This window comes from Impatiens glandulifera, chromosome 5 (genome assembly GCF_907164915.1).
Source record: "Impatiens glandulifera chromosome 5, dImpGla2.1, whole genome shotgun sequence".
Taxonomy (NCBI): Eukaryota; Viridiplantae; Streptophyta; class Magnoliopsida; order Ericales; family Balsaminaceae; genus Impatiens; species Impatiens glandulifera.
Window position 1 is genome coordinate 24,879,222 of NC_061866.1, and position 27,570 is coordinate 24,906,791.

General features: G+C 31.9%; 1 protein-coding gene across 1 annotated transcript; it reads right to left on the reverse strand.

The window, feature by feature from the left end:
- Positions 1 to 12,751: 12,751 nt before the first annotated feature.
- Positions 12,752 to 24,918, reverse strand: LOC124937871 (nuclear cap-binding protein subunit 1-like). The gene is made up of 19 exons (XM_047478201.1): positions 24,767 to 24,918; positions 24,564 to 24,623; positions 24,064 to 24,120; positions 23,288 to 23,359; positions 22,315 to 22,377; positions 21,910 to 22,086; positions 20,601 to 20,729; positions 20,322 to 20,388; positions 19,602 to 19,801; positions 19,230 to 19,300; positions 17,703 to 17,787; positions 17,279 to 17,347; positions 17,075 to 17,193; positions 16,612 to 16,750; positions 15,859 to 16,356; positions 15,409 to 15,708; positions 14,463 to 14,644; positions 14,260 to 14,371; positions 12,752 to 13,182 (listed from the first exon to the last, which is right to left on the reverse strand). Exons 1-19 carry the CDS (start codon positions 24,848 to 24,850, stop codon positions 13,063 to 13,065), a joined length of 2,604 nt encoding a protein of 867 aa, XP_047334157.1. The 5' UTR covers positions 24,851 to 24,918; the 3' UTR covers positions 12,752 to 13,062.
- Between the last annotated feature and the right edge of the window lie 2,652 nt (positions 24,919 to 27,570).

The following is a 27,570-nucleotide window of genomic DNA, read 5'->3' on the forward strand; positions in this document are numbered from 1 at the left end:
ACTCATACATTATCAAAATAACGTTAATCAAACTAATTTGACCCAACTACTTTCAATGGATATCGGCCTATTATCTTTCGGCAAACCACATCCCAATAATACTTGGTTAAAGGTTTGTACTTGTTTTATTAGGTTGTAAGTTCGAACATACATATAAAAATTTTAATTTTATTTTTAACCGTTTTAAGTTTATGGGCGGGTCAACCCACAATCCGACCCAAGTATTTATTTACTCTCACATATATATCCAAATTAACCACAGCTCTCGACCTGGTAATCCGGACACTTTAAAAATTAAGCATCATTATATATATATATAATATATATTAGTTAGTTACAAAGTTGAACTTATATTGTTAAAATGTCCCGCGCTAATTTGATGTTGAATTGAATATATAAAGTGTTATTAGCCTAATTGGTTAAAGGGTTGTACTTGTTTTGTTAGGTTGCATGTTTGAAACATACATATAATATTCTTAATTTTATTTTTAACCGTTTTAAGTTTATGGACGGGTCAACCCATAATTTGACTCAAATATCCATTTACTCTCACATATATATATATCCAAATTAACCACAACTTTCGACCCGGAAATCCGGACACTTTAAAAATTAAGCATCAATATATATATATATATAATATATTTAATGTAATTTGCAATTATGGTATTAATGTGAAATTTGAAAAGTCATTTAAACTTTAACAAATATATATATATATATATATTATTAATATTAATATTTCGGGTATTAGGTTTAGGTTTTGCCCATTCCCTGACCCCAAACCCGATCAAGTAATACTTTTCACTTCCCATCCCCGGCCCCGAACCCAATTTAAAATACCTGAACCTGAACCCGACCATCGGGTACCCACGGGTATCGGGTATATAGGTACCAATTATCATCCCTAGTCAAAATTGATCATATGATAATACAAATTATGATTCACTGCCTTTTTACATGATATTTTGATTTTTTTAAACAGATTAGAGTCATTTCATTAAAAAACATAAAAGTAAAAGAATAGTTCGAAAGTTAAAATCAAACCTAGACAAGCTCTTATTTTGACAAAGAAACAAACAACAAACCGGATTACAAACAAAAAAGAGAATTATAACAAACAAAAATTGCCTAAAGCGTTTTGAATCTTATCTTGCTAGTGATTATTCCATAGGAGATATTCGATTTTTGGCTTAAACTCCAATTTTCTTCATTCTTTTGAATCCTCTCCAAGTATGAATTAGTGCATTGTCGTCTGCAACTACATGTTTCCAGACATTCTCCGATGATATGTGCATTTTACTATAAATTATTATATTTCTTTCCCTCCATACATTATATAGCAGTGCTCCATAGAAGTATTTCAACAAATTTGCGTAGAAGTTGTCTCTCTTCCCTATCATCATTATCATTTATTTAATTTCATTCCATGTTCTTGGGAAGTTAGAGATGTTCATATTCCTTGCAAAAATTGATCAAAGTATATATACAAATGAACATTCCTCAAATAAATGGTTTATGATTCCTTGTTTCCTTCACAGACTAGACAATTAGCATTAGGTATATTCATGTATTTCTGAATATTATCTCGCGTCGTCAGTCTCTTCCTTTGATTCATCCAAAGAATGAATTGGTATCAATGGATTATCTCTGTAGACCAGACCACTTTATGTCAGTCGACCACTTGTTCCTTGTGTTATAATATTTTCCCATGCCAAATCAGCAACAAACTTTCCATTTCTTTCGATTTCTCAGGATACATTGTCACTTCTTTCATTGAATTTCAAATTAATAATCAAATTCAGAATTTTGTCTCCTTCTAGATTCGCCTCAAAATTGATTCACATTTTCCTTCATAAGCTTCTCTAACCGAGAATCTTACACAGATTCTTCTGATTCATCCTTGAAATTAATCTTTGAGTATTATGGGATTACTTTCTGGCCAAGGATGATGCTAGAATAGTAATCCCCTTCCATTTCCTATGATGCACTACATCATTTTGTAAGCATCCTTCCTTGATTTTATGATTTTCTTTAGTAATCATGCTATTTGTTTCTTAATTTCACATGTCTGGATTCTTGATTTTCTTTTCATAAATTTCGTATGAACTCATTTTAGCCATAAAGAATCAGCTTTATGCTCTAGTGCCCATAGATGACATGTATAATTAGTGATTTGTGTAAGCCTAATGGCCATTAAGTATTAATATATAATAAGATAAATCATTCATATGGGTTGAGCCATTAATGTTATGTGTATTTTAATTAAAGTTTGTCCTACAAACACTTTGATAGATAGTGTTTGTTTTACTATATGAGAAGGTTGACAATTTCTCTACAATAGTAACATTACTAAATAGAAAGTAATGTTACTTCTATTATTATTAATGGTTTATTTGAAAAATTAAGGATTTATAATGCTTAAATTTAACAAATATAATTAAGTAGTTTGTTAATCACTAAAGTGGTTTGACCAGAAAATTTATATTCATTATAAATTATGTTATTGGTTAATAAATGAATAATTCGTTAATCACCAAAGTGATCGAATTAGAAGATTCATAGATATCAAATTAACAATAAAAGAAAGAATAGCATGTCTCTTCTTCATTTTCAAATAGAAGACCCTTATTAAGATTTATAAAGTTTTAAATCTTTCAATGAATATAATTAATGTGGTTTGTTAGTCACCAAAGTGGTCTGACCACAAAGTATATATTCATTGTAAATCATGGTATTATTTTAATTTTGATATTTGTATTCGTAGTATGAAGAATTTGTTAGTCATCAAAGTGATTGAATTAGAAGGTATATGGATATCAAATCAAAATTAAAATCAATTACTCATGTTTAAGTGATGTCAATAATGAAATGACATTAAAGTTGGTCATGAGTACATTGATGTTCACATATAAAATATTATAGATCCAATCAAGGAACAAAAGACTTTATGCTCATTTATAGAAGGTTCGGTCATCTCGAGGTGATTGGATACTCGAATTCAGATTTTACCGGATGTGTTGATATGAGAAAATCCACTTTTGTTTATTTGTTCCTTTTTAGTGGAGAAAAAATCTCATGGAAAAGTGCGAAGCAGTCTTTCATTGTTGCATCCACTATGGAAGCTGAATTTGTGGCATGCTTTGATTCCACACTTAATGGTTTATGGCTATGGAACTTTATTTCAGGGCTAGGACTTGTCGACACTATCGCCAAGTATTTGAAAATTTATTGTGATAATTCTGCAGCAGTCTTCTTTTCTAGAAAACAATAAGTATTCCAGAGGTTCTAAACATATAGAATTAAAGTATCTTGTCGTTAAAGAAGAAGTTTAAAAACAAAGAGTGTTAATCGAACATATAAGAACCAAATTAATGATGGTCAATACTTTGACAAAAGAATTGAACCCCAAGGCATATAATGAATATGTCGAAGTATGTGGATTATGAGATACCACTTATGATGTAGTATATGTTCAATTATGATAAGTTTAACACTCTTAGCTCGTGATTTTGTTGTTTCTGATATAAATGTCATAAATCTCGTTACTTATGTTTGTACATATACATAATGAATTATGTGAATTAAACAAGATTCATTGTCTTTGACAAAGACATTATTCTTGGACCTTATGTATACCTTCATGAACGGTCTGATTATGTGAAGAACTGATATATTATACATAGAAGGGACTATGTCGATAAACTAGCATAAAACAACTATGATTTATATTAGTTTTTTTGCTTAATTATGACATTATGATGTTACCATATGATCATTAATTTATGTTATATTATCTGCATTTTGGTTATATTAATTACTTGTGATCAGTGGGAGAATGTAAGCCTAAAGCCATTAAGTATTAATATATAATAAGATAAATCATTCATATGGGTTGGGCCATTAATGTTATGAGCATTTTAATTAAAGTATGGCCCACAAACACTTTGATGGATAGTGTTTGTTTTACTATATAAGAAGGTTGGCCTTTTCTCTACGATTAAGGGTGATTAAGGGTTTCCTTCTCTCCATCAAGAAAGGACGGTAAGCAAAAAAGTACCATTGAAGCTTCTGGTAAAGAGAAAAGTTGAGAAGTTCAACCTTCGGACAGCAACTTAAAGATCTGCAAAGCTTTGAGTCCAGGTATGTATTATTACTTAATGATCGGTGAAATCATAATACAGTTCGAAAATCCTTGACTATAATGTTTACAAACTTAAGTTTCATGTTTTCTAACAATTTGTTTCATTCAACATAGTTCTTTATTCCTAGACCTCCTTCTTCTTTGGGAGTACAAACATTCTCGCATCTGATGTTCCCCTATTTTCCTTGTGTATCTTATATATTGCCTCTCATGATTCTGTCTATTTAAGCCATAAATGTTTTTGGGATGACTATTTGTTGCGCTCAGTAGCCAATTATTCACATTATAAATATTTTCATGAGTTCTATTTTTACTGCATAAAATAGTTTCTTAGTTGCCTTCCTAAGACATAGTTTTTAACCTTTTTAATTAGTGGTCTAAAATATGAGCATTGAAGTTGTTTAGATGATAGAGGAACTCCGAGATATTTCACTAGTAGGGAACCTTCTTTTATTCCCATGATGTTGAAGATGCTTTCTTTCAGTTCTCCTTCACCCCTCTATAGAAAGCTTGTTTTTATATTTATTGATGTGTAAACCTATAATACTTGAAAAAATTGTTAGTACTTCTTTGATTGTATTAACAGATTCAACATCCACATTAGCCACTAAAAATAGATCATCAATGAACCATATATGAGTCAGAAAATTATTGTATCAAAATTAACGATTAATTTATTCAATCAGTTTATGTTAAAACCTAGCTCTGATACCATTGTTAACATTCATTAGATGTATGTTGCGGAAAATAAGATCATATCTTAACATCTATTCAGGATGTTCATACATTTAGCGATTAAAAGCATTATCGAAAAGGTGATACCTTTGATGCGTAAATTCGGTATATCTTGTAGTATAAATGATGAGAGCCCCACGTGTTGTTCCTCTAGTTAGTCCACACGAGCTCGTCAAGATTCAGTTGACTTCGACTGCTAGGACGAAAGAATAACAGAAGCAATCTAATTGCTTATAGGAAAAATGAGTTTTTCAATCACCTTTGCACCATCTCCCAGATCCCTATTTTAAGCTGTTAAATTAGAGAGTCAGGGCAAAAGAAAACCAAAAGACCATCTTTTGGCATTCCTCCGTTTTGCAATTAATATTTATGATAAACGTTTTATTTTCTACATAAAATCTATTTCAAATCATTGTATTCATAATTAATTTGATATATCACGTTTCCATAATCAATTTACCATGGTTAATTATTTTATTTCATAAATAAAATATTATTTCTAATTATTAATAATATCTGATATATTATTAATAATTAGATTTCATTCTCATTAATCTATTATTCCAACTCTAAGTGTGTGACCTCATAGGACCCAATTATAATAGATATGGGTTTAACCCCATTAATCGTAGTTGGCTTCTAGCAAATCACTGCGATTCCTAACATAATCGGATTAAATTATCACTGTTAATTGTCCTATCCAGATTTAGTCATTGTTAGAAATCTTGTCTTGAAAAATAACAGAAAAAAAATATATATATATACATACGATGTTACAAATAAATAAAAATAAAATAAGATATACGAAGAACAATATCACCGTATTTGATGGTTGATTCGAGGCATGTGTTAAACACATTTCCCTTAAAACAGTTCCACCGTCTCCCCGTGTGCTAGAGCTTATCACAGATGGCTGTCTCCCAGGGTACAACGAATCTAGTAGTGATTCAGCACCGGAATCACTACACAACGAGCTTGATAAAGTACCTGAATTATCACCGGGTTTCAACGGAAAATATCGAGCGAAGAACTCGAAGAACACTCACAAAACAAGAAGAAGACTTTTGGAATTCTAGAGTAAGAAAGAATGAAAATGATGAAGTGATGTGATTTTTAGTCCATCGAATGGTGTGGGATAGAATGCCTATTTAGATTGTTGAAATAATAAACTGTTAATTAAATCATCAATTGATCCAACGGTTGACATTGTTTGCCCTTTCATTTGCCTTAATATTTCTTCTTAATGAAGGTAATTGTTTGCCAAAATTAATGAAGACATTTATTTTGCAATACTCACGTTACATGGTTTTTTAATCTGTTAATAATAATATTAAATTATCATAACAATTAATAATAATAATAAACTCATGTAAGTCACGCTACAAATTAACAACATTTTGTTAATTGGTCATCAAGGCATTTTAAATCAATTAATTTAAATTAATTGATTTAAATTATACATTTGGATCAAATTTCACCCTTTAATTCACGTTTGAATTTCATGTGAATTTGATTTGATTTTATTACCCATATTCTATTTTCCATTCATTAATGGAATTTATAGAATTAGTTTAAAAATTCCAACAATCCCCCACATTAATGGAAATTGAAAGATTAACCCGGTGAAAGGTTCAACAGTTGAATTCTACATAGGATAGGTAGGTGTAACCCTTTGAACCTTCCCTTGTGAAAGCATATAACTTTACTAGCTGATTAGTAGACTCGATGTCCTTGAACTATTCTGCCTTTTGTGTAAACGATTACACACTTTCACATAGAATTCTCCCTAATACATGTCAAGCTCTCATGGTTGTGTCCATTTTGGCCATGGAACACGCGCCTGGTTATGTGAGAGGGTCTAGAATTGAGCCGTGCAATTCTTTCGAAGCGGCCCCACTTCTCCCTCACATAGGTGATCTCTTTGCTCACAAAGAATCATTAAAAGCGATATATACTTATCCTCGTCAAAATATTATTGTTTTGTTATAGGATTAATCCTCAACAATAACTTTCCAAGTCAGTACAATTAGGTTGTCCCATTGAACCTAGTTCTTGGGATCTCCAGTCTGCATAGGTTGGGTTTTCCTTCATACCAACTTATAGTAGGCTAATGTCTCAAAAGACTTCAAATTATCTCTCTAATGATTTCAACCTTCATGATTAATGTCATTTAGACAAATCATATGATATATTTATATATATATATATATATATTATAAAAATCATTATGAACACATTAATCTCATAAATTTTTTACACAAGAAAATTATAATGATTTCCACATCAAGACCTGACTCAGGTCTGATTTCTACCAAGAAATCATTGACTACTCATTCATCAAATAATTTCTACACAAGAAATTAGAATGATTTCAACATCAATGACTTTAACAAGTCTGATTTCTACCAAGAAATTATTGACTACCCATTCATCTCATAATTTCTACACAAGAAATTGAAATAGTTTCAACATCAATGACTTTATCAAGTCTGATTTCTACAAAGAAATCATTAACAATCTCATTCATCTCATAATTTCTACACAAGAAATTGGAATGGATTTTAACATCAATGACCATAGTCATTTTAACAAATCTGATTTCTACAAAAGAAATTATCTCATCAGCTGGATGATGAACACATGACATCTTTTCCTCCACGCATCATTGCGTCTAAACTTTGAACCACTGCGCCAATGCACCCTTTGAATGTTATATTACTATTTACGACCTTTTGTCTTCTTTTTAGAGAAACTTAATTTTCTCTTCTTTTTTACTTAAACTCTGTCAAACAATGAATATATACACATTTAAAACCATAACTTATTACCATAATAAAATGTAATATATAAAACAATGTATAAATAAAGATATCATCTCTCTTTATTTATTAAATCATCCTACCATATTCTTATTAATTATATTGTTTAATTAAAAAGAAGGTATATATTATAATTAATTATTTTAAAACTGAAACCATATGTTTCAATTATAATTAATTTTAACACTATGAATTTTATAAAAATTGAAAGCTAACATATTAGTTATTTTCTTATTTTCATTCATTATTATTAATAATTTTAATAACCAAACAAATCTTTAAATAAGACTAGAACAAATTAAATTATTGTGTTCTAATTTATTTTCTATATAACATTTGTATAATGAATATACAAATTACTGTTTCTTGAGAAAATTTTCATATCAAAATATATTAGCTTATAAAACTAAGCTTTAACAGCATAAGAACATATGTGTTAATAATCAAACATATTTATATGCAATAAAGACTTATGTTTATTTGTTGATTCCTTAAGATGAATCTTTTTCATTTTTTCGAAATGAACATCATCTCTTCCGCAACACCGCGACTCGTATTTCTGAAACATCAAAGACAAAAAATATATTCGATGGTGCAAGCTCTTAAATAGCTTAGCACAAAGAGACTGTTTTAAGATTGTTAGAAATCTTGTCTTGAAAAATAACAGAAAAAAAATATATATATATACATACGATGTTACAAATAAATAAAAATAAAATAAGATATACGAAGAACAATATCACCGTATTTGATGGTTGATTCGAGGCATGTGTTAAACACATTTCCCTTAAAATAGTTCCACCGTCTTCCCGTGTGCTAGAGCTTATCACAGATGGCTGTCTCCCAGGGTACAACGAATCTAGTAGTGATTCAGCACCGGAATCACTACACAACGAGCTTGATAAAGTACCTGAATTATCACCGGGTTTCAATGGAAAATATCGAGCGAAGAACTCGAAGAACACTCACAAAACAAGAAGAAGACTTTTGGAATTCTAGAGTAAGAAAGAATGAAAATGATGAAGTGATGTGGTTTTTAGTCCATCGAATGGTGTGGGATAGAATGCCTATTTAGATTGTTGAAATAATAAACTGTTAATTAAATCATCAATTGATCCAACGGTTGACATTGCTTGCCCTTTCATTTGCCTTAATATTTCTTCTTAATGAAGGTAATTGTTTGCCAAAATTAATGAAGACATTTATTTTGCAATACTCACGTTACATGGTTTTTTAATCTGTTAATAATAATATTAAATTATCATAACAATTAATAATAATAATAATAAACTCATGTAAGTCACGCTACAAATTAACAACATTTTGTTAATTGGTCATCAAGGCATTTTAAATCAATTAATTTAAATTAATTGATTTAAATTATACATTTGGATCAAATTTCACCCTTTAATTCACGTTTGAATTTTATGTGAATTTGATTTGATTTTATTACCCATATTCTAATTTCCATTCATTAATGGAATTTATAGAATTAGTTTAAAAATTCCAACAGTCATTACACATTAAATTAAATGACATATTTCCTTCATGTGACCCACATACTGTTTTTGCCCCACATTTTGTTTTTGTTCAACATTCTTTGGGTGCATCTTATTCATGTTTCTTGGCTTTCTTCCATATCTGGTCCACCTTTCAGTTTGGAACTTGAAAAGAGAATCAAGAGTTTTTACCTTTAGTTTGAAAGTTTCAAGAAATATATGACCCCTGTCCCTAACTAGATTCACATTTTTTTGCTCTACATTTTGTTTCTGCCCACACACTGTTTCTTCCCAAAATTATATTTCTGCCCCACATTTTGTTTATGTTCAACATTCTGTTTGGGTGCAGCTTATTCATGTTTCTTGACTTTCTTCCATACCACCTTTCAATTTGGAACTCGAAAAGAAAACCAAGAGTTTCTATCTTTGGTTTGAAAGTTTCAAGAAATATATGATCCCTATCCTTAACTAGATTCACATTTTTTTTGCTCTACATTTTGTTTTTGCCCGTCATTATGGTTCTGATCAACATACTATTTATGCCCAAAATTATGTTTCTGCCCCACATTTTGTTTATGTTCAATATTATGTTTGGGTGTAGATTATTCATGTTTCTTGGTTTTCTTCCATATCTGGTCCACCTTTCAGTTTAAATTGCTCTTAATTGTATAGATCTTGGTTTTGACGCATTTCGATAACTCTCGCATAGTCTTTACGGACCAACCAACAATTTTTACTTTTTTTTCCTAGAGGAGGTTAAATCTTGCATATAATGGATGTTGAATTGGATAGTATATTGATGACTCTTCTCTTTGCTGAGGGATATCTAACTTTTCTTAGTTAGGATCAACAGTTTAGAAATCTAGTTCCTCAAACCTCTAGGTTAGTCATTTCATTGAAATTTACTCGTCATTTACCATTCTACTTTATCTCCTTTCCTGTATTATTTTTCTCAGTTTCTGCATTATTCTGATCTTTCCCACCAACCTTCTTTTTCTCTCTTTCTGAGACAACTTCTTTTCCCTTAGGTTTCTTAGAGATTTTCTTACCATTGTTGTCAAATGAATCAAAAAGTTTGACAGTTTCTGGTTGAATATGATTCCCATTGGAATTCGTGTTTTTTCCATCATAGGAAACCTGTTTATAATTTCCTTAATAGTGCATTCATTATTTAAATTTTGATTTAAATTTTGATTTCCTAAGCTATCAGCATTTCCTAGGCTATCTGCATTTACTAGTCTATTAACATTTCTTAGGCTATCAACATGTATTCCACTATCATTCCTATGACTGTTTGCATTCATCTTATCAGATTAATTAAGAGTGTTAAAATACATATTCAGTGTGTATTCAGCATTTCCTTCATTGATGTTTTCGGTCACAATGGTAGGATCTCCACACATACCTTTTTGACAGTTTTCCATGATAATCAAGGGAGTTGTTAGTTGTATTCGGATTCTCCTTTGTGGGATCAAGAGGCATGTGTTGAATTCTCCCCATTGCCCACTTAAGAGGGTTGGCCGAGTTTGTACCAACCATTAGATAAAGAGGGAATTTGTTTGTGTTGCATTAGCTTTATGAGTGTTGAGATTATCAAAAGAGGTAAACGCTGACGTTTTCTCTAAATAATAATTCCTTCCCTCTTATAATAATCCCTTCACATATTACATTGCAATTTGCAACACACCTATTGAAAAAATCAACAACAAAAAATTGTTGTCTAATAGCTCCCAAAATATGTGAGGAGACTTCTTAATCAATTTATCCATAACTTTATTTGAGAAAATAAAGTTTAAAAGCGTTTTGAGTTTAATCGGGATCATGGATGTGGGGTCATTCTAATTCTTCTTTAATTTAAAAAAAAAAAATCACAAAAGTAACCAAATCAAATAAAAAATGTTTACAAACTAAAGAAAGAGTGTAGAAATAGTATCAGAAGTTAGGAAGGACTATTGCACACACATTTTTAAGCAGGATGAATTCATTCTAACTTTATTAAGCAGAGTAACATATGTATGTATATTCATGGGAAAGGTTTGTAAGATATTATTTGGATCATGGGAAAGGTTTGTAAACTCATAAAAGTTGTTGAAAATTGATGATTTTCAAAATTGATAATGGTAAACACAATTCATATTGGCAAGATCTTTGCCATGATGATTGCTCTATTAAATTTGGTTCGGAATTTGCAACTAGCGATCATAATTTGAAATGTGTGAGAACATTTTTCCGAAATTTAGGATTGCAAATGAAAGTTAATTCTTGAATCCACTGTGGGATGAAGAACTTTCAGCTAGCTCGTTCCAAAAATTTAATTATGTTATCATGTAAATGGAATGGAAGTTGGTTAGAGAGCTTAAATTCTCAACTTCCTAACAATGATAATTATTGAGAAACAAATACAAAATAATCTAGTGGTAACATTTAATGTGGTCTTCACAAAATATTTCAAAATACCAATTTATATACTTTGACTCATTGTGATTAATCTGACTCATGTTTAATCAATATATGATAAAAAAAAAATAATGTTACTAATAATTGAATTATTATTTTAAGGTAAGGAAATAACTAATTTTTCAAATTTTGTACAAATGTTCGTTTGAAGTTTATAAAACATAAAAAGAGACAAAGAAGGTACCATTACTCAAAGTGAAATATAAAACAAAATTGCCAACTTCATTCAACTTTTTTTTAATTGAAATAAATAAATATACACTTTAAAAATGTTGTTTGCCTAGTTGCATGAGTTTATATTATTTAAGAAAAAATATAACTAGTAATAATTTTTATTTTTGATGTTGATATGTATATTTTCTTGAAGAAAAAAAAATCCTTTCATATTTTTCTTTTAAATTAAAATGTATCTACAATATTTTTTTTTTCTAAAATATAAACTTTATTGAAATAAAAAAATAAGGTTACACACATAAACATAAAAAATGAAAATAATAAAATGGTGATGATCAAATAAGCAAACCTAAATTTGTAGAGGGAGACTCATTTCACTCTCTCTCATTACATATATTTTGTTCCAAGTTCCAACCGAACAAAGTTGAAAATGTTTATCATAGGTTTGTAACTTTGTATCATCTATATATCCATAGGGATCTATAATAAAAGAAAAAACATACAAGAACATTAAAATGTGAATAAAAACACCTAATTCCATATGTATAATCTAATTTTAAAAAATAATTACACTAACTAACATCTGAATAAAATCCCAAATTAACATTTTATTTACATCTATAAATGTTTGTAGAATAAACATTGAGGGAAATGCTTTTAACTTAAATTTCTCATCTATAAATTTATTAAAAAGTAGTTCTAAATTCACATCTATAAACCTACTAGCAAGCCAAAAGGCATGTATGGGGTTCATCCAGAAAACATGACCCCTTATCCAGTAGGTTAAAAACCGACACAACTCACTGCTCAAACAAACTCGGAATATCAACAAGCTCCAACAATTAGCTAAATCTAATCCCCCAACTTAAAGTTAATTGTGATTGTGTGTTAGGTCAAAAAAAATAGTTATATAGAGATGAATGTAATACAATTGAATCATTCAAAAAATAATAATAACTCTTAAGAGAGGCAGTGCTCAAGCTCTCTGTCATTGTCTTCAAATTGTGTTTAGATAAACACCATAGAGGCAGAGTGGACAATCACAGTTTAAAGGCAATGTATGCAACTGAAATCAAATAATTCTAAATGTCAAAATCTATAGTGATCTCGCATGGTAGAAAAAAAAAACTGAAAAAAAACTAAAAAAAAAAACTAAACGTCTACATGAACTGTTGTTGCAACCAATTTCTATCACCACCATGAATCAGAAAGAAAGACATAAAGATTTTACGAATTATATCTTATTAACTTCAATGATCGGACGACCTAGACCAGAATAGACAGCTTTCCGGAAAAGAGGATGAATATCTTCAGTTAGCACTTCTGCATCTAGCTTGTCAACATAATTCCATATCTGTTCATACATAACAACAATAAATTCCAACATATTTTATACACTTGTCTTTTATCAATTTTACTAAAAAAAAAAAAAGAGTAACATTTTGAAAAAGAATTAAAAAAATTAGCATACATGGGATCAAATGCAGGTAAAGAATGCCAGAAAACAACTTTAGTAACAAACAATTCTAAAGTGGAACCTATGAATAACTTTTTGTGATACTTTCAGCTTATTGGTTATCTTTTCTTTATTGGTTATCTTTTCTTTATTGTTTCAGTCTTCCCTAAATACTGAAAGAAACGTTAACAAAATAATCTAAGTTTTACAATATTTTCCACTCCTCCCATAAAGGGGGAGAAAACCTCGAACCCACAACCTAAGCTAGAAGAAGAGATGAAAAACCTAAAAGTGAAGATGGATTATATTTACATGATTCCATATACGGTGAATTTCAATATGATATTGTGAGTTAGCCGTCGTTTGTTTAACAAGGACAAAGGTAAAAAAAATCCTAAGAGTTAAATGGGGAAGGGACCCTTTTGAAAAAAGAGAAAATGTACAAAAAGTATAAGGCCTTATTAATGTGGGATATTTGGGATTATATTTACCTACTGTCCAAATAACAATCTACTCATTAGTCACATCTTTCAAACCATCAACAAAAATACCCAGACTATTATTTAAAAAAATAGTATTTATTCATTATATATCTATTATACCACTATGTCTTTTTACTTAAGCCCAAATAACCTGGTTTTTAATAACTTACATCAAAAACTGAGTTATTTGAAAAAACACTTCGTTACTTAAATAATCCCAGGTCAAACCAGTCTTAACTGTTAGAGAGGGGTCTTATGAATCAGAAGATGGATTATGTTTATATAAATACCCCAGCATTCAATTTAGGACTATAGTTCAGTTAAACAAATCATAAGAAAATATGAATGGTAAACAATAGCTCATTGAATAGGCTCCAAAAGAGAAACATGTTTCAAACTATTAGAGGTATATTTCATATTTAAATAGTGGCTCAACCAGAATAGACATGACAGAAGTTAGACAAAGATACACAATGAACCAGGATTGTCATACCTCGGAAGCAAATTGCCTTGTAATTGCCTTCAAATACCCCAAAGTGGATAAGCACCATTGCTCATTCTCGCCTAAGTCATAAGAACTTCCATGTTTTTCTCCATTCGGATGGCTAACAAGAAAAATATGAATTCAAAAGTAAAAGAGTTAGAAACAAGTTTGAAGAATCAATACCAAACTTTTATTTTTCCGTGTTCAAGAACCTTTTATTAGGTTTCCCATTCTCATTATTCTCCGTGTCCAATTCCATTGCCGATGAACCTTCAAGGTCAACAGCCATTTCATCTGCCTGACTTGATAGCCGCATTGTGCTGCCTTGAAATGCCCCGTTCAAGCGTCCCATCAAAACAGTTGAGAAACTTCTGTATAAGTTGAGGAATAGTGCCTGCACATAAAATTTTAGCAGCAAAAAGACATTTAGAACATTTAAAACTTCTGTAGGTTCATGCAGATTGAACGTCAAGTATGAATACAATATCATGTTGTGAAAAGGAAAGGAAAAAATAACTACAACTAGAAAATGAAAAACATAAGTAACAAAAGGAACTGGGAATAACTTAACTGATGAAAGAAAATAACCCTTCCATTCATTTTAACCTACATGCCATATTTGTCTCATGTATTTAAGGAAAGAAGCTCATTTTGCTTCTCAACCTGAGATATACTCATTTTGCTTCCTCAAATTTGCAAATGTTTTTATGCCGTTATTTTTTGGTTAAGTCTGTTATGTAATATCCATTTTACAAAGAGAAAAAATAATAAAGAATTGAGACAAGGAGCTGCATAAATTGTCAAGAGATGATTTAAGAACTTACTTAAGTTAATTAACAAACAACTTCCAAACATTTTTAAAAAATACATAAAGAAAAACAAGTCAGGCATACACTGAGTAAGCAAAACAAGCTTTTGATGCAAGTCCATGAAGGAGATTGAACTTCTATCCTTTATTTAAACATGGATTACATCTTATAACTCTTACCAATGAAATGAAAAAAAATTCCAGTAACATTTTTACTTAATTCCATTTTATACTATTTTCCACCTAACATTCTAAATTTCTGAACAATGAACAAGTGAATCAAGTAGATAGGGACGAGAGTACAAAAAGAAAAAAAGTGGGGACACAATTGAGTGAGTAAACAAGCGCACCTCGTTTTCAGAAAAGGCTTGTGAAAGAAGAACCTCCTTTGACGCTAATGATTCACTGAGAGATACCTCGTGCTCTGTTTCTTTTAAAGCACTAGCTCTCAGGCGCTTCATTCTTCCAGGGTTTTCTCCAAGAACAGGTTTACCATCTACTAAGGTAATCTTTGACTCGGCAGCCTCCAAGTCAGCTTTAGCCTTTGTTGCAACCATTGAAGCAGATACAACACTCTTTTTAAGGTTTGCAATCTCTTTTCTCAGATCAAGAATGCGGTTGTATGTCTTATTAACAGCATTCAGGAGTATCTATACAAAGAGAAAGGAAATTGAGTGTTTAAGAAAAAAGGAATGCCAATTAGTCACATGATATAAGTGCTAATCTGTGTAATAACATGCAAATGTTCCAAGAAGAGAACTTTATTGGCAAGAGAAATTAGTAACTTTTGCGGCCATTACCTCCCATGGATGATCAGAGATGTGAAACAGCCCAACATTTACAGAAGAAAATATCCATCTCACAATGGCTAGATTGGAGATCAGACGATAACCCATCATTCTATCAATGGCTACAGCTGTCATCTGAGAACTGTTTTTCCAATAAGAGCTGACTTCATTTATTAGCATGACCTGTTTATCCTCATCTGTACAAATCCTTTCAATGGCTTGGCCATACCTCTCCAGAACAGTGATCAAATGAGTAAAGCTCTTTGATCCCATATCCAGAAGAGTCTGCACAATTACTCTCAATGTTATTTCAAAACCATGAACAGGAATTAAACTTTCTTCAATCCATGCAATCATCTCACGAACAGTTTTCCTCTCTTTCACCAAGCCTCTAAGTGCCACACTAAGCGCATGTTCAGTACTATTTTCAGTATCTTCTGCAGTGTATTTGAAGTTTGGACCACCCTTTGGTGGAAGCAGCTCCTCTAATGCAGGGGCATTCTCAATGCTCTATATGGATATATCAAAAGGTAAGAATAAAAAAACATACATTCAGAAATGGTCATTATGAAGTTCAGTAGTGCATAGGCAGCATTCAAAGCAAAAAATAAGAGAAACTGTTGACGTCAAAGCATTTATGCTTGATGAAACCAATTGAGATCAAAGCAATCACAGTTAATTGCACTATCTCAACAATTTCAAACATAATATATACTGCAATTAAATAGGCCTTAACTTGTGGTACATCATCCCTGAATGGTTTACCTGCTTAACTTTTTCCCAGTATGACAAACGAATTTCTCTTTCAAGAACTTCCTGAACAAAAACACGTTGTGGTGCCCATTTCGGAAGCTCCAGGACAAAAGCCCATTCTTCCCATGGCCAAATGAATTGGAAGTTTGATCTACAAAAACATAGAGTAAGAATACATGTTGAAATTCCTTCTTCGAAGACAGAATATCTGAATGCCCAACATCATCAATAAGTCCAGTATCACTAAAAATGAGAAAAAAAACATATAACTTGTGCACATTCTAATCAAAGAATCAAAGATGCCATAATCAAAGAATTGTCAGTCATCAATACCAGGAATCCTCCCCTTTCACTTTTTTCTTTGTAGTTATAAAGAGGAAGAAAAGAACCAAGGGGCAGAAGATTCAAAAATATCCATCGCATTTGTAATAGCATTTAAAAAAGCAACGGGACACCAGTAAAGATGTAGACATACAAATGATGTGAGAACCAAAGTATGAGCCGTGTTCTGCATTCCATGTCTAACTCAGCTATCTTATCAAACAAAACACGTACAGCTCCTGCAACAACTGCTGGAAAGGCACCTGGCAGAGCCTAGTAAATGAACATTAATGTTAGGAAATACATAATATTATAAGCAATGCCAGGATATGAGAAAGGATAAATATTCCACACACACCTTACAGAGGTCCATAATAACCAATGTGTAATACAATGGCTTGAATGGGGGATTGGGTAACAAGAGTAGCTACATGAAAAAAAAAAATAGGATGTCAAATAAATCTGGTTAAATGCAAGAATCATATTTTAACCGCCAATTAAAATGCAAGAATTTCCACACATAACTAGTTGAATTCACTCTGCATAGAATTCCCTTTAGGTGTAACTAATTAGTTGGACATCTGGATTTGTATCAGAAGTTAATTCAGTAATGGATTTGCTTAGTTTAGTAGCTTATAAACATGGATGTCAATTTTTTTCCAAAATCACTTTAGTATTAGAAACTATACATCCTCTTCTGTTTCTCAGGAAACAGGAAAATTACAAGATAGCTTAGCTACACAAATCTAATGAAGATCCAGAAAAGCAGAAAACCAAATTACCTGAGAGAATATAGTTTCGGCAATAAGATGCTCATATCTGAATGGTACTGGCAAACCAACAATGTATGAAGCACATTCCTTGCGACTAGCTTTGCATGACCCAATGAGAAACAGAACAAAACATGAGACGTATAAAATAAAAAACCAAGATAAAGATATAGAAGGGAAAATATGCAAGATCTGGAAACAATACAAGAAAGCAGTGCATAAACAGCCATTGATTTTGGAAGGCTTGATTAGCTTAGTGGTAGAGCGCAAGGCTTATCATGTCCACAAGGTCGTGGGTTCGGTACTTCATGACCATTTAAAAAAACAACCATTTATTCTGAGAGATTCTTCATTTAGGACATGGAAGAAGTTATTGCTACCTGGCTTACACACAATTATTTCAAACTTGTGCATAACATATACAAGAAGCAAAAACATTCAGTACGCTGACCCTATATGCATCCAACCAAAAGTTTGCACTTTCTATCCTGCTTATGCAGGCATTGGATGCACATGAAATTGCACTATGTAGGATTAGATGGGGGACCTCTTACATCTGCATTTACTTCTCATCTTGTAAGTAGTATTTCTTGTCTTAGTTTTTGTTCGCTGAAAAACTAAAATCTGTACAAGAAATCATGGATTTTAGGAATTGAGTATCTATAAATTAGGTATTGATTATCACATAATTAGTCAAATTAGTTATGGTGAACTTCTGTAAACTAAATTTGGTAGAATTATACATAATAAGCCTAAATTGATATTTTTCAAACTAAGCGATAGCTGATTCATGATTGAACTCATCTGGATTAGATTGAGCTTGAACAAGACCTTAGTTAATATATCAGTCATTGATATAAGGATATTATCAATGAAAATCTGTGGATAATGAAGCAAGATCATAACCCCAGACTAGAATCTCATACTTTCAATCTGGGATCCAAGTCTCATGTATAACCAATTGGGATATAAAAATTCACAACGTAAGCCCTTCTACCTGCAATTCCAGCTTCACCGCCCGATCAACCCGGTTCCACCCGGAATTGAGCATCTCTAAATTAGGTATTGATCCCCTAATTAATCACTAACCAATACACATAATTAGCCTAACTAATTATGTTAAACTTACATAAACTAATTATGTTAGACAGTCAATTACACATAACAAGCCTAGATTGTAAAACAATGCCTAAAATCCCAAGGATATTCTTGAAAATACAATCTAGGGTTCTGATCTAAAATGTCATTATGCAATATTATACGAAATCATCAAGAATCACACAATGAAATGACACTAGGATAAATGTTCAGTAAACGAGGAAACGGAAATAAATGTTTGCCTTACTCAAAATATAGGACATCATTTATGGGCATGCAAGAAAAGAATGATCAGACCATAACCCCAAGAACTATCAATAAATCATACTAAAAGCATGGGGACAGACGAGCCATTATTGAACAGCATGAGCTGTATTATTCAAATGATGATGCTGATATTTCATTAAAAATCTACAACTTTAGGAGATTATGGAAACAAACCATCCATTTAGGTAGAATAAGACATCCAGTAAGTATTCTTCCACAACACACCGATCTATAGGTTGTACATCCTGCCATAACCAAAAATAGACAACATAATTAAACAGCTGCTCACACAAAGAAGGATTACCCACTTAAGACCAAACAAGATAATAGGCCTACTTGACAATCACCATAAAACTCTCACATATATCAACTTTTTAACTCAAGTGTTACCAAGAAGCCTAGTATTATGAGGAACAGGGTAGCCCATAAAGCATAGAGTTAATGAAGCAAAGTATGAGGTTAGTATCAGACACAAAATATAAGCAGAATCTTAAATCACCATTAGGATTTATAGTATAAGTTTCCACAACACAGCAAGGTGAATACCTCGATTCTATCAGCGGGGAAGATGTTGAGTCGCCTTATCTTTCGAGGATACTTCAACTCAGCTTCATGCTTTTGCTTGCCAAAGATAATAAGAGATGGTACTTCAGGTGAGTCTGGTACCTCAGGACAGCTGATGGGACCAATATCATGAGATTTCCCAGCAACTAACTGAGCCTCAAATGCAAGATGAGGCCTGGGAACTAAGACAAAATATGTGGCAGTACAAATAAGACTACAAATGCAACAAACAGAATGGATAAAACCAAACAAAAATGTCAAATTTAATATAAACAATACAACTTTGGATTTCATGGCTGTATTGGTCCAAATCCAGGGGACACCAAAAAATGAAGATTCTTCTTCAACTCTATGAAGTACAAGGAAAATTGAAACCACTACTTGAAGACCTTCCATTATTTTATTTACAAGCAAGAGAATATAACTATAGGTGCACATGTAACTACCAAAACCTATAGTACTTAGCATTCTGTGGTAAAGGCTCAATCAATAAAAAAACATCATCCCAAATCTGGTTAACTAGTCTAAATTAATGAATCACATGAATGCAATAACAGAAAGGATCAAAACTGGATGTTATATTAGCCCGCAAATAATAGACAAAACATCACAGCTGAGAGAATATAAATCTGCCACCAAATCTTTAAAGAAAAACAGTTAAGTATGATAAAGAATAAAATTGAAGTAGAAAATGAATGATACCACTGTCAAGTTTCCATCCATGGCTAGAAAGTTCTTCAATTCTAACCCATAAATCTTGTAGAAAATCCTGAAAATTTATGAAATCACAGGAAATATATCCCTTAGTGAATAAAAGACAAAAGATGTAGGCAATATTTGTAGTATCTTATCAAAAAAGCAATATACCAAGAGCGAACCAGTAAACAACATTCAGATTCTTAGATGAAAGAATGATTTAGAAGAAAAAAGTTCATCCATGAAGGTACACAAAAAGAAATACAGTGTCCTTGGAAAGCATACCTGATCAGTCACTTTGTCAATACCGATAAAATCCTCAAAAACAGAGAAACCAATATCAGATATGTGTTTTCTTATTCTTAAATAGGCTTCTATTCCGACCATAACCCTTTCGATCTCCTCAGGAAGTTGCTGCAATTCATAATGTCATCAAATAAATGAATAATCAAACTATATTTTGTTCAGGTGGACATGTATGATCAAAATGTCATCGTCCTGAAACAAAGTACCAATATACACATCATGTAGGAGATGAGACCAGCTCTTCAAACCTTAGAAGTTAGAAAGCACTTGAATGGCATATATTTGAAGTGAAGATTTTATTTTATATTCAGATAGCAAGTTAGAAACCAACAATTTAATTAACATTTGTAATAAAAAAAAGTTACAAACACAAGAAGATTAATGCATGACTCATGAGTAATCACTAAAAAAAGTTGTTTGGTTAGATTATGAATCTAATCTAAGGTGATTTCTGATGCTAAAAATATATAAATATTAAATGAAAAGGAAATGAAGTACTTAAGAAATATGTGATTTTATAAAAAAAAAAATATTAAATTAAGATTCAAAAAATATTATTTTATAAGAGTGAATTCAATTAAATCAAAACTCACAATGAACCAACAAGCTCTAAAACTGATACAAACTACTAAATAAAATTAGTGAATTTCTCTCGCATTTCATTTGGCAAAATTCGACCAATCTGAAGTAATAATATAGTTAGTAAATTAACCAGCATTATGCATAACCACCTTAAAAAACCTAAGCATTGTTCAGGTACAAAGTAAACCACATGGTCATAATGACCAAGGGCTTGTTAAATTAGCTGAGCTACCAAAATTACTCAAGCCAACATATCTCATAACATGTAAAAACTTGCTATAGTATAATTGATCATGAATAAGACATAGCAAGTTACACCGCATAAACATAATAAGAGTGAAAGATGAATCGAATTGTTGATTGTAATAAAAAGCCCCTATGGCCATGTCCCAACCCACCCGGCAGAATGGCTGCATCTAAAAGGTATTTATTGTGCCCAATCCCAAAGTTAGTTCTACACAAATGACCAACAACGAAAAAAATAAATGCCATAGCTGAATGATCATGAACACCATCAGTCAGCCATAAACTTTATGTTTGTGGATGAAACCATGACAATTACAACTCAAGAAGTCCATCTGATAAATTAAATAGCATATAAGCATACAAATCCATAAATTCCTCCAAAACAAATTAAGGTTGAAAAAGATTTCATAATGTTTTCTAGATCAATGTGTTATTATCTACCATTAAAAGTAAACAATACCTCAACTAATTCAGCTCCTCCCCAAGGTAGGCAGGAGAGAATACAAGCTATGTAAAAATCAGCACGTGCTTGCCAAGATGGATTTCCTTTCTCCTCGTCTACAGTTGTTGCTGCAGATGACAGCAAGGTTTCATAGACAACCACTAAAGAACTTGGTTGAAGGACTTTGCTGCACGTCTACCAAATGCAACAGACAAGTAATAAGTAAGTAATAGGACAAGAAGCTGAAATGTTCTAAAAGAATAAACACTTTCTTTCAGTGGAAAACTGAATCAACACTTTGAACTATAAGTTAAACGCAACATTATGGTCACAATATTGTCTATTCAGCTACTTAACTATGTTTATGGGAACAAGGAAATCCCATCGGTTATCTATGTCAAGAAAGAATAGGAGTGATCATACCAAGACAGTAAGGAACCGCAACAAAATACGAATCTTATTACAATCTTCAACGTACAGAGCCTCCTGAAATAGAAAAGCTTTACAACATAAGGAAATTATAAAACTTTTATTTATTCACATGGATGATAGCTAAAACCACCAGTTTATATTATGTTTATATGAATCTTTTAACACAAATTCCAGCATAAACAAGATAGTAAACATTTCAATCTAGCAAGCACACCTAATTACAGCTATAGGTTCTTGGATTCTGAAAAAAATATAATCTGAAGCTCATCTGCTATGAACATGTCTTTGTCTTTTTTCACTTCACGTAAACCAGGGATTTGCATATCTGAGATTGTGAACACAAAACAGACGTTTGTGATGCAGTTTCCAGAACAACTTAGATTACATCAATCATGTTTTGGAAAAAAAGAACAACAAATCTTAACTGCTTATTCTACATGCCATATAAACAGAGAAGTAAGCGGCAAAAAGAGGTGGATATCCCCAGCCTCATTGAGAGGTCCTAGGTTCGAGCCCATCAGGCAGCAAGTTTTGCGCCTGATTAAACAGTTAAGTGTGTTTGTGGGCTATGCGCTTAACCCCTTGTGGCCACATTTTTTTTAAAAAGAAAAGAAAAAGAGAAGTAGCACTTCAGAATTTTCAGTTATTATATAGATTTTAGCCCGGAAATGCAGCAGAATCTCAAAGGATAATCAGAAAAGGGACCATTACAAAAGCAATTGAAATCTTAATAGAAGTAAATAAATCAATAAGTTCTTCTATATGCAATGCAGACATAGAGAAACTAATGAAACTTTATGAGCTATAACCACAATCATAATAATATGAACTAGTTCAGTATCTGATTCGCCCGAGTCATTCAGAAGGGAAAAAGATTGGAATAAATTAACATTGTGTAAGAATTTCTCTGAGAGGAATGAAAAATCTCAAACCAACCCTCCCGCGTATAATGGGACCGACTTACCTGAAAATTCTTTTGAATAGACTCCAGGACATCTTTGCCAAAACTTTCATTCTCCAAGTTCAACAACCCAAGCTAAAGAGAGAAGCAGGTTACATAGAAGCACAAAAGTGAGTTTTATGGAAACATGATGGAGAAGATAGCTTAAAGTAACAATTCAAAAATGTGTGAAAAATAAAATATTCAAAACGATAGCATGAGAACATGTTCACAGTTCCGTGAATACCAAAGTTCAGAGAGAGAATGAAGAACATTATTCCAAGAGAGAAGTGATTAATGTATAACTCTCGAAACAAGGACAACAACAGACATCTTGTGATCAGAGCTACACTTGAAGCAGGAGGCAAAGTAGAAATTTTTGCACTTAAGAAATTTAATAACAAGAAACACAACCTTTCAAATGACTAACATGTGGTAAAGTCGTAAAGAACATCAGGAGTTCAGATGTACAGTTGAAAGTTATCAGATGTCACAATAGTTCAAAAAGTGAAATTAAAGCAGCACAGCAGCAGCTATTCTACAAACTTAATTTTGGTGCAAAGATACAAACCATAGAAAATGGTGAGGACCATCAAAATTGATATGGATTTATAAATTCATATTGTTAAATTAGTCGACTCCACTGTGGTACTTGTTTTTGGCAAAAATCCTCTGTGGTACTTAATTCTAGATATTGAAGCACCTTTCTATACTACAACGTTACATTTCATTTATGCACTACAATGACTAAAGAAAAGAGAAAGTAACAAAGAGTTGCATAGGAGATCAGATGTACGCACCACTGTCCCATAAAATGGAATCTTGTGAGGCAGATGTTCGGCACACTGAAGAAGGAACTGTGAGGGTGAATAGAGAAAATAAGAACTTGATTAGCCAAACAGATGTAAAGCATCACACAATGGAGAAACAAACAATGCAAACATACATGTTAGGGAAATTTATATACCACTTCTCAAACGCAACTAAAATTACTCATGTGATAGTTTGCAGAGCATCAAAGTCAAAGGAACATTTCGAACCTTTATTCTCTCACACCATTCTTATAACATCCACAAAAATGTAGGCAATTTCAAATAAAGAAAAAGTACACAATATATAGCTAGAATTTTGAGGATAAAAAAGATATAAATTACAATTAAATACAGTAGTGGTTGTGTTGTTGCACTGCATAGACCATAGTTTCATAAAGCAAAATTACTATCCAAAGTACAATCTTCATAATGAATACGCTTTTGAACAAGTAAAGAGAAAATTAAAATGAACAGCTCAATAAACATACACTTAAAATATCATCTTTATAGTGATCCAGCTCTCGTCGAACAACACCGGAGCATGCGTCCTGTAGACGAATAATAAAAATCCAATCAACTCAAAGACAGGATCGGTTTAACGCAAGAAGTACGTAATTCAAATCAGGCCATAGAAATAAAGAAAGAAACTAATAAAACTAGGGTTTGAAGAGGAGTTAAGAATCAAACTGACAATGTGATCTTTGTAATCGACGTTTCCACCATATTCTGGGCATTTTTCCCCAATACGTAGCAGAAGGCTCCTCCAACTACTCATAATGTGCGGTTATTCTTCCCCCACCACCAAGCTTCAGAAGGTGACGCAGCTGCGCAGAGCAAGGGAGAAAGAGACGAAACCCAACAGTGAACGAATTTAAGGGTCCCAGGGGTTTTGGAAGGTATAAAGGGGTTTATTTGTTATATGTAATCTAATGCTTAATTTTTAATATTAAGGTGTCCGAATTATCGAGTCGAGAGTTGTGGTTAATTTAGATATTTATGTGAGAGTAAATTGTTACTTAGTCAGAGAGTTGTGGTTAATTTGGATATTTATGTGAGAGTAAATAGTTACTTGGGTCGGAATGTGGTTAACCCGTCTATAAACTTAAAACAGTTAAAATAAAATTAAAAATGATATTTGTATATTTTGAACTTTTAACCTAACAAAATAAGTACAACTCTTTAACCAACTAACCTAACAACATTTTATATTTAAGATTCAACACTAAACTTTATGAACATGAGACATTTTAACAATAAAAGTTTAAATTTTTAACTAACTAATATATATATATATATATACATTGATGCTTAATTTTTAAAGAGTCCGGATTGTCGGGTTGAGAGTTGTGGTTAATTTGGATATTTATGTGAGAGTAAATGGTTACTTGGGTCGGATAGTTGTGGTTAATTTGGATATTTATGTGAGAGTAAATGGTTACTTAGGTCGGATTGTTGTTGACCCGCCCATAAACTTAAAACGGTTAAAATAAAATTAAAAATGATATTTGTATGTTTGAACTTGCAACATAACAAAATAAGTATAACCCTTTAACTAACTATGCTAATCATATTTTATATTTAAGATTCAACACCAAACTTGATAAACACAAAACATTTTAATAATAAAAGTTCAAATTTTTAACTAACTAATATATATATACACTGATGCTTAATTTTTACAGAGTCCGGATTGTCGGGTCGAGAGTTGTGGTTAATTTGGATATTTATGTGATAGTAAATGAATACTTGGGTCGGATTGTGGGTTGACCCGCCCATAAACTTAAAACGGTTAAAAATAAAATTAAAAATGTTAATTGTATGTTTCAAACTTGCAACCTAAAAAAACAAGTACAACTTTTTAACCAACTAGGCTAACAACACTTTATATTTAAGATTCAACACTAAATTTGATGAATGCGAGACATTTTAATAATAAAAGTTTAATTTTTTAACTAACTAATCTCTCTCTCTCTATATATATATATATAATGATGCTTAATTTTTAAAGTGTCCGGATTGTCGGGTCGAGAGCTGTGGTTAATTTGGATATTTATGTGAGAGTAAATGGATACTTGGGTCGGATTGTGGGTTGACCCGCCAATAAACTTAAAACGGTTAAAAATAAAATTAAAAATGTTATTTGTATGTTTCAAACTTGCAACATAACAAAACAAGTACAACCTTTTAACCAACTAGGCTAACAACACTTTATATTTGAAAGTCAACACTGTAACACCGTTTATCCCCCGGTCTATGTCCCGTTCCATAGTTTATCACGTGTTTGTGAGACACGTGGCAATATGGAAGGACTACCGCGAGGCAGCTCGAGGTTCGGAGGTTCGATGATTTCAACCTTGGTTTGTGTGCCAGACATCTCTTAAAATGAAACGTTTGGTTTTTTAAAAATTTTGAAAATACCTAGAGCAGTAAGAAATTAATTATGTAAAAATAATTAATAATTTGTTCAAATATTAATAATCTAGGAGGCTAAATAACAATTTAACCTTGCTCGATTTAAATTAATTAAACATAATCAATTTAAAGATTATTCATTTGAAAATCAGAGTCGCCAAATTTTTTTATGAAAATCAATAAAATGATACGTGTACAAACGTATTTATACCAGAGTTTCTGAAAAAAAGTGGCCCGTTGTCTGTTTACGCTCGGGAAAGGCTTTCGCGATATGTCCTCTACGACTACCTAAGGACGATTTTCAAAATTTTTCTAAAATAGACAAAGTCTGGCTTCTATAAATCTAATTATAACATTTCTTATATTTAATTAGTAGTCCATGAATCTTAAATGAGGATAGACTTTAAATAATTGTACAAAATTACATAAAAATGTGTGTACATGTTGCGTTGATGTTCAGATTTAACAAAACTTGAAAATATCAGAAAAAAAATATTAGAGAGTATAATCAAACAAGACCTTAGCAAAACATTTACTTTGAGAAATATCCAAGAGAATCTTGAGAGTTACTTTCTAACCCAGAGAATACCATTTTTTAGAAAATGGGGGTTTGGTTCTTGAATAGTTTTGGATTTTTGAAAATTTGAACCAAACGGGCCTCTGGATCAAATCCTAGGTTCGAGTCCGATCTTGTCAATTTAGGCTTAGTAGGGTTTGAGAGGTTCAATCTTGAGTGAGGGTTCAAACTTAGGCCTAGGGCTGTAATGGTCTTAGGCTAAGTGGGGGTTTGATCCTAGGCTAGGACTAGGGTTTGGCCTAGGCTAAGATGAGGCTAGGCTTAATTGTTGGTCATAGGTTAGGTGTCAAGGTCAATCCTAGGTCAAGTGGCAAGGTCTGTCCTAGGTTAATTTGGTCTAGGTTAGTTTTGTCGGTCCTAAGCTAACTCTCTCGGTCGGGCGACACGGTCCTGACATGTTTTCTCGGTCGGGTGGCACGGTCCTGACATGTTTTCTCGGTCCTAAGGTAAAATTCCAGGACCAAGTGCTCTTATTTTGGTCCAAAACTTCAGAAGGCCATAACTTT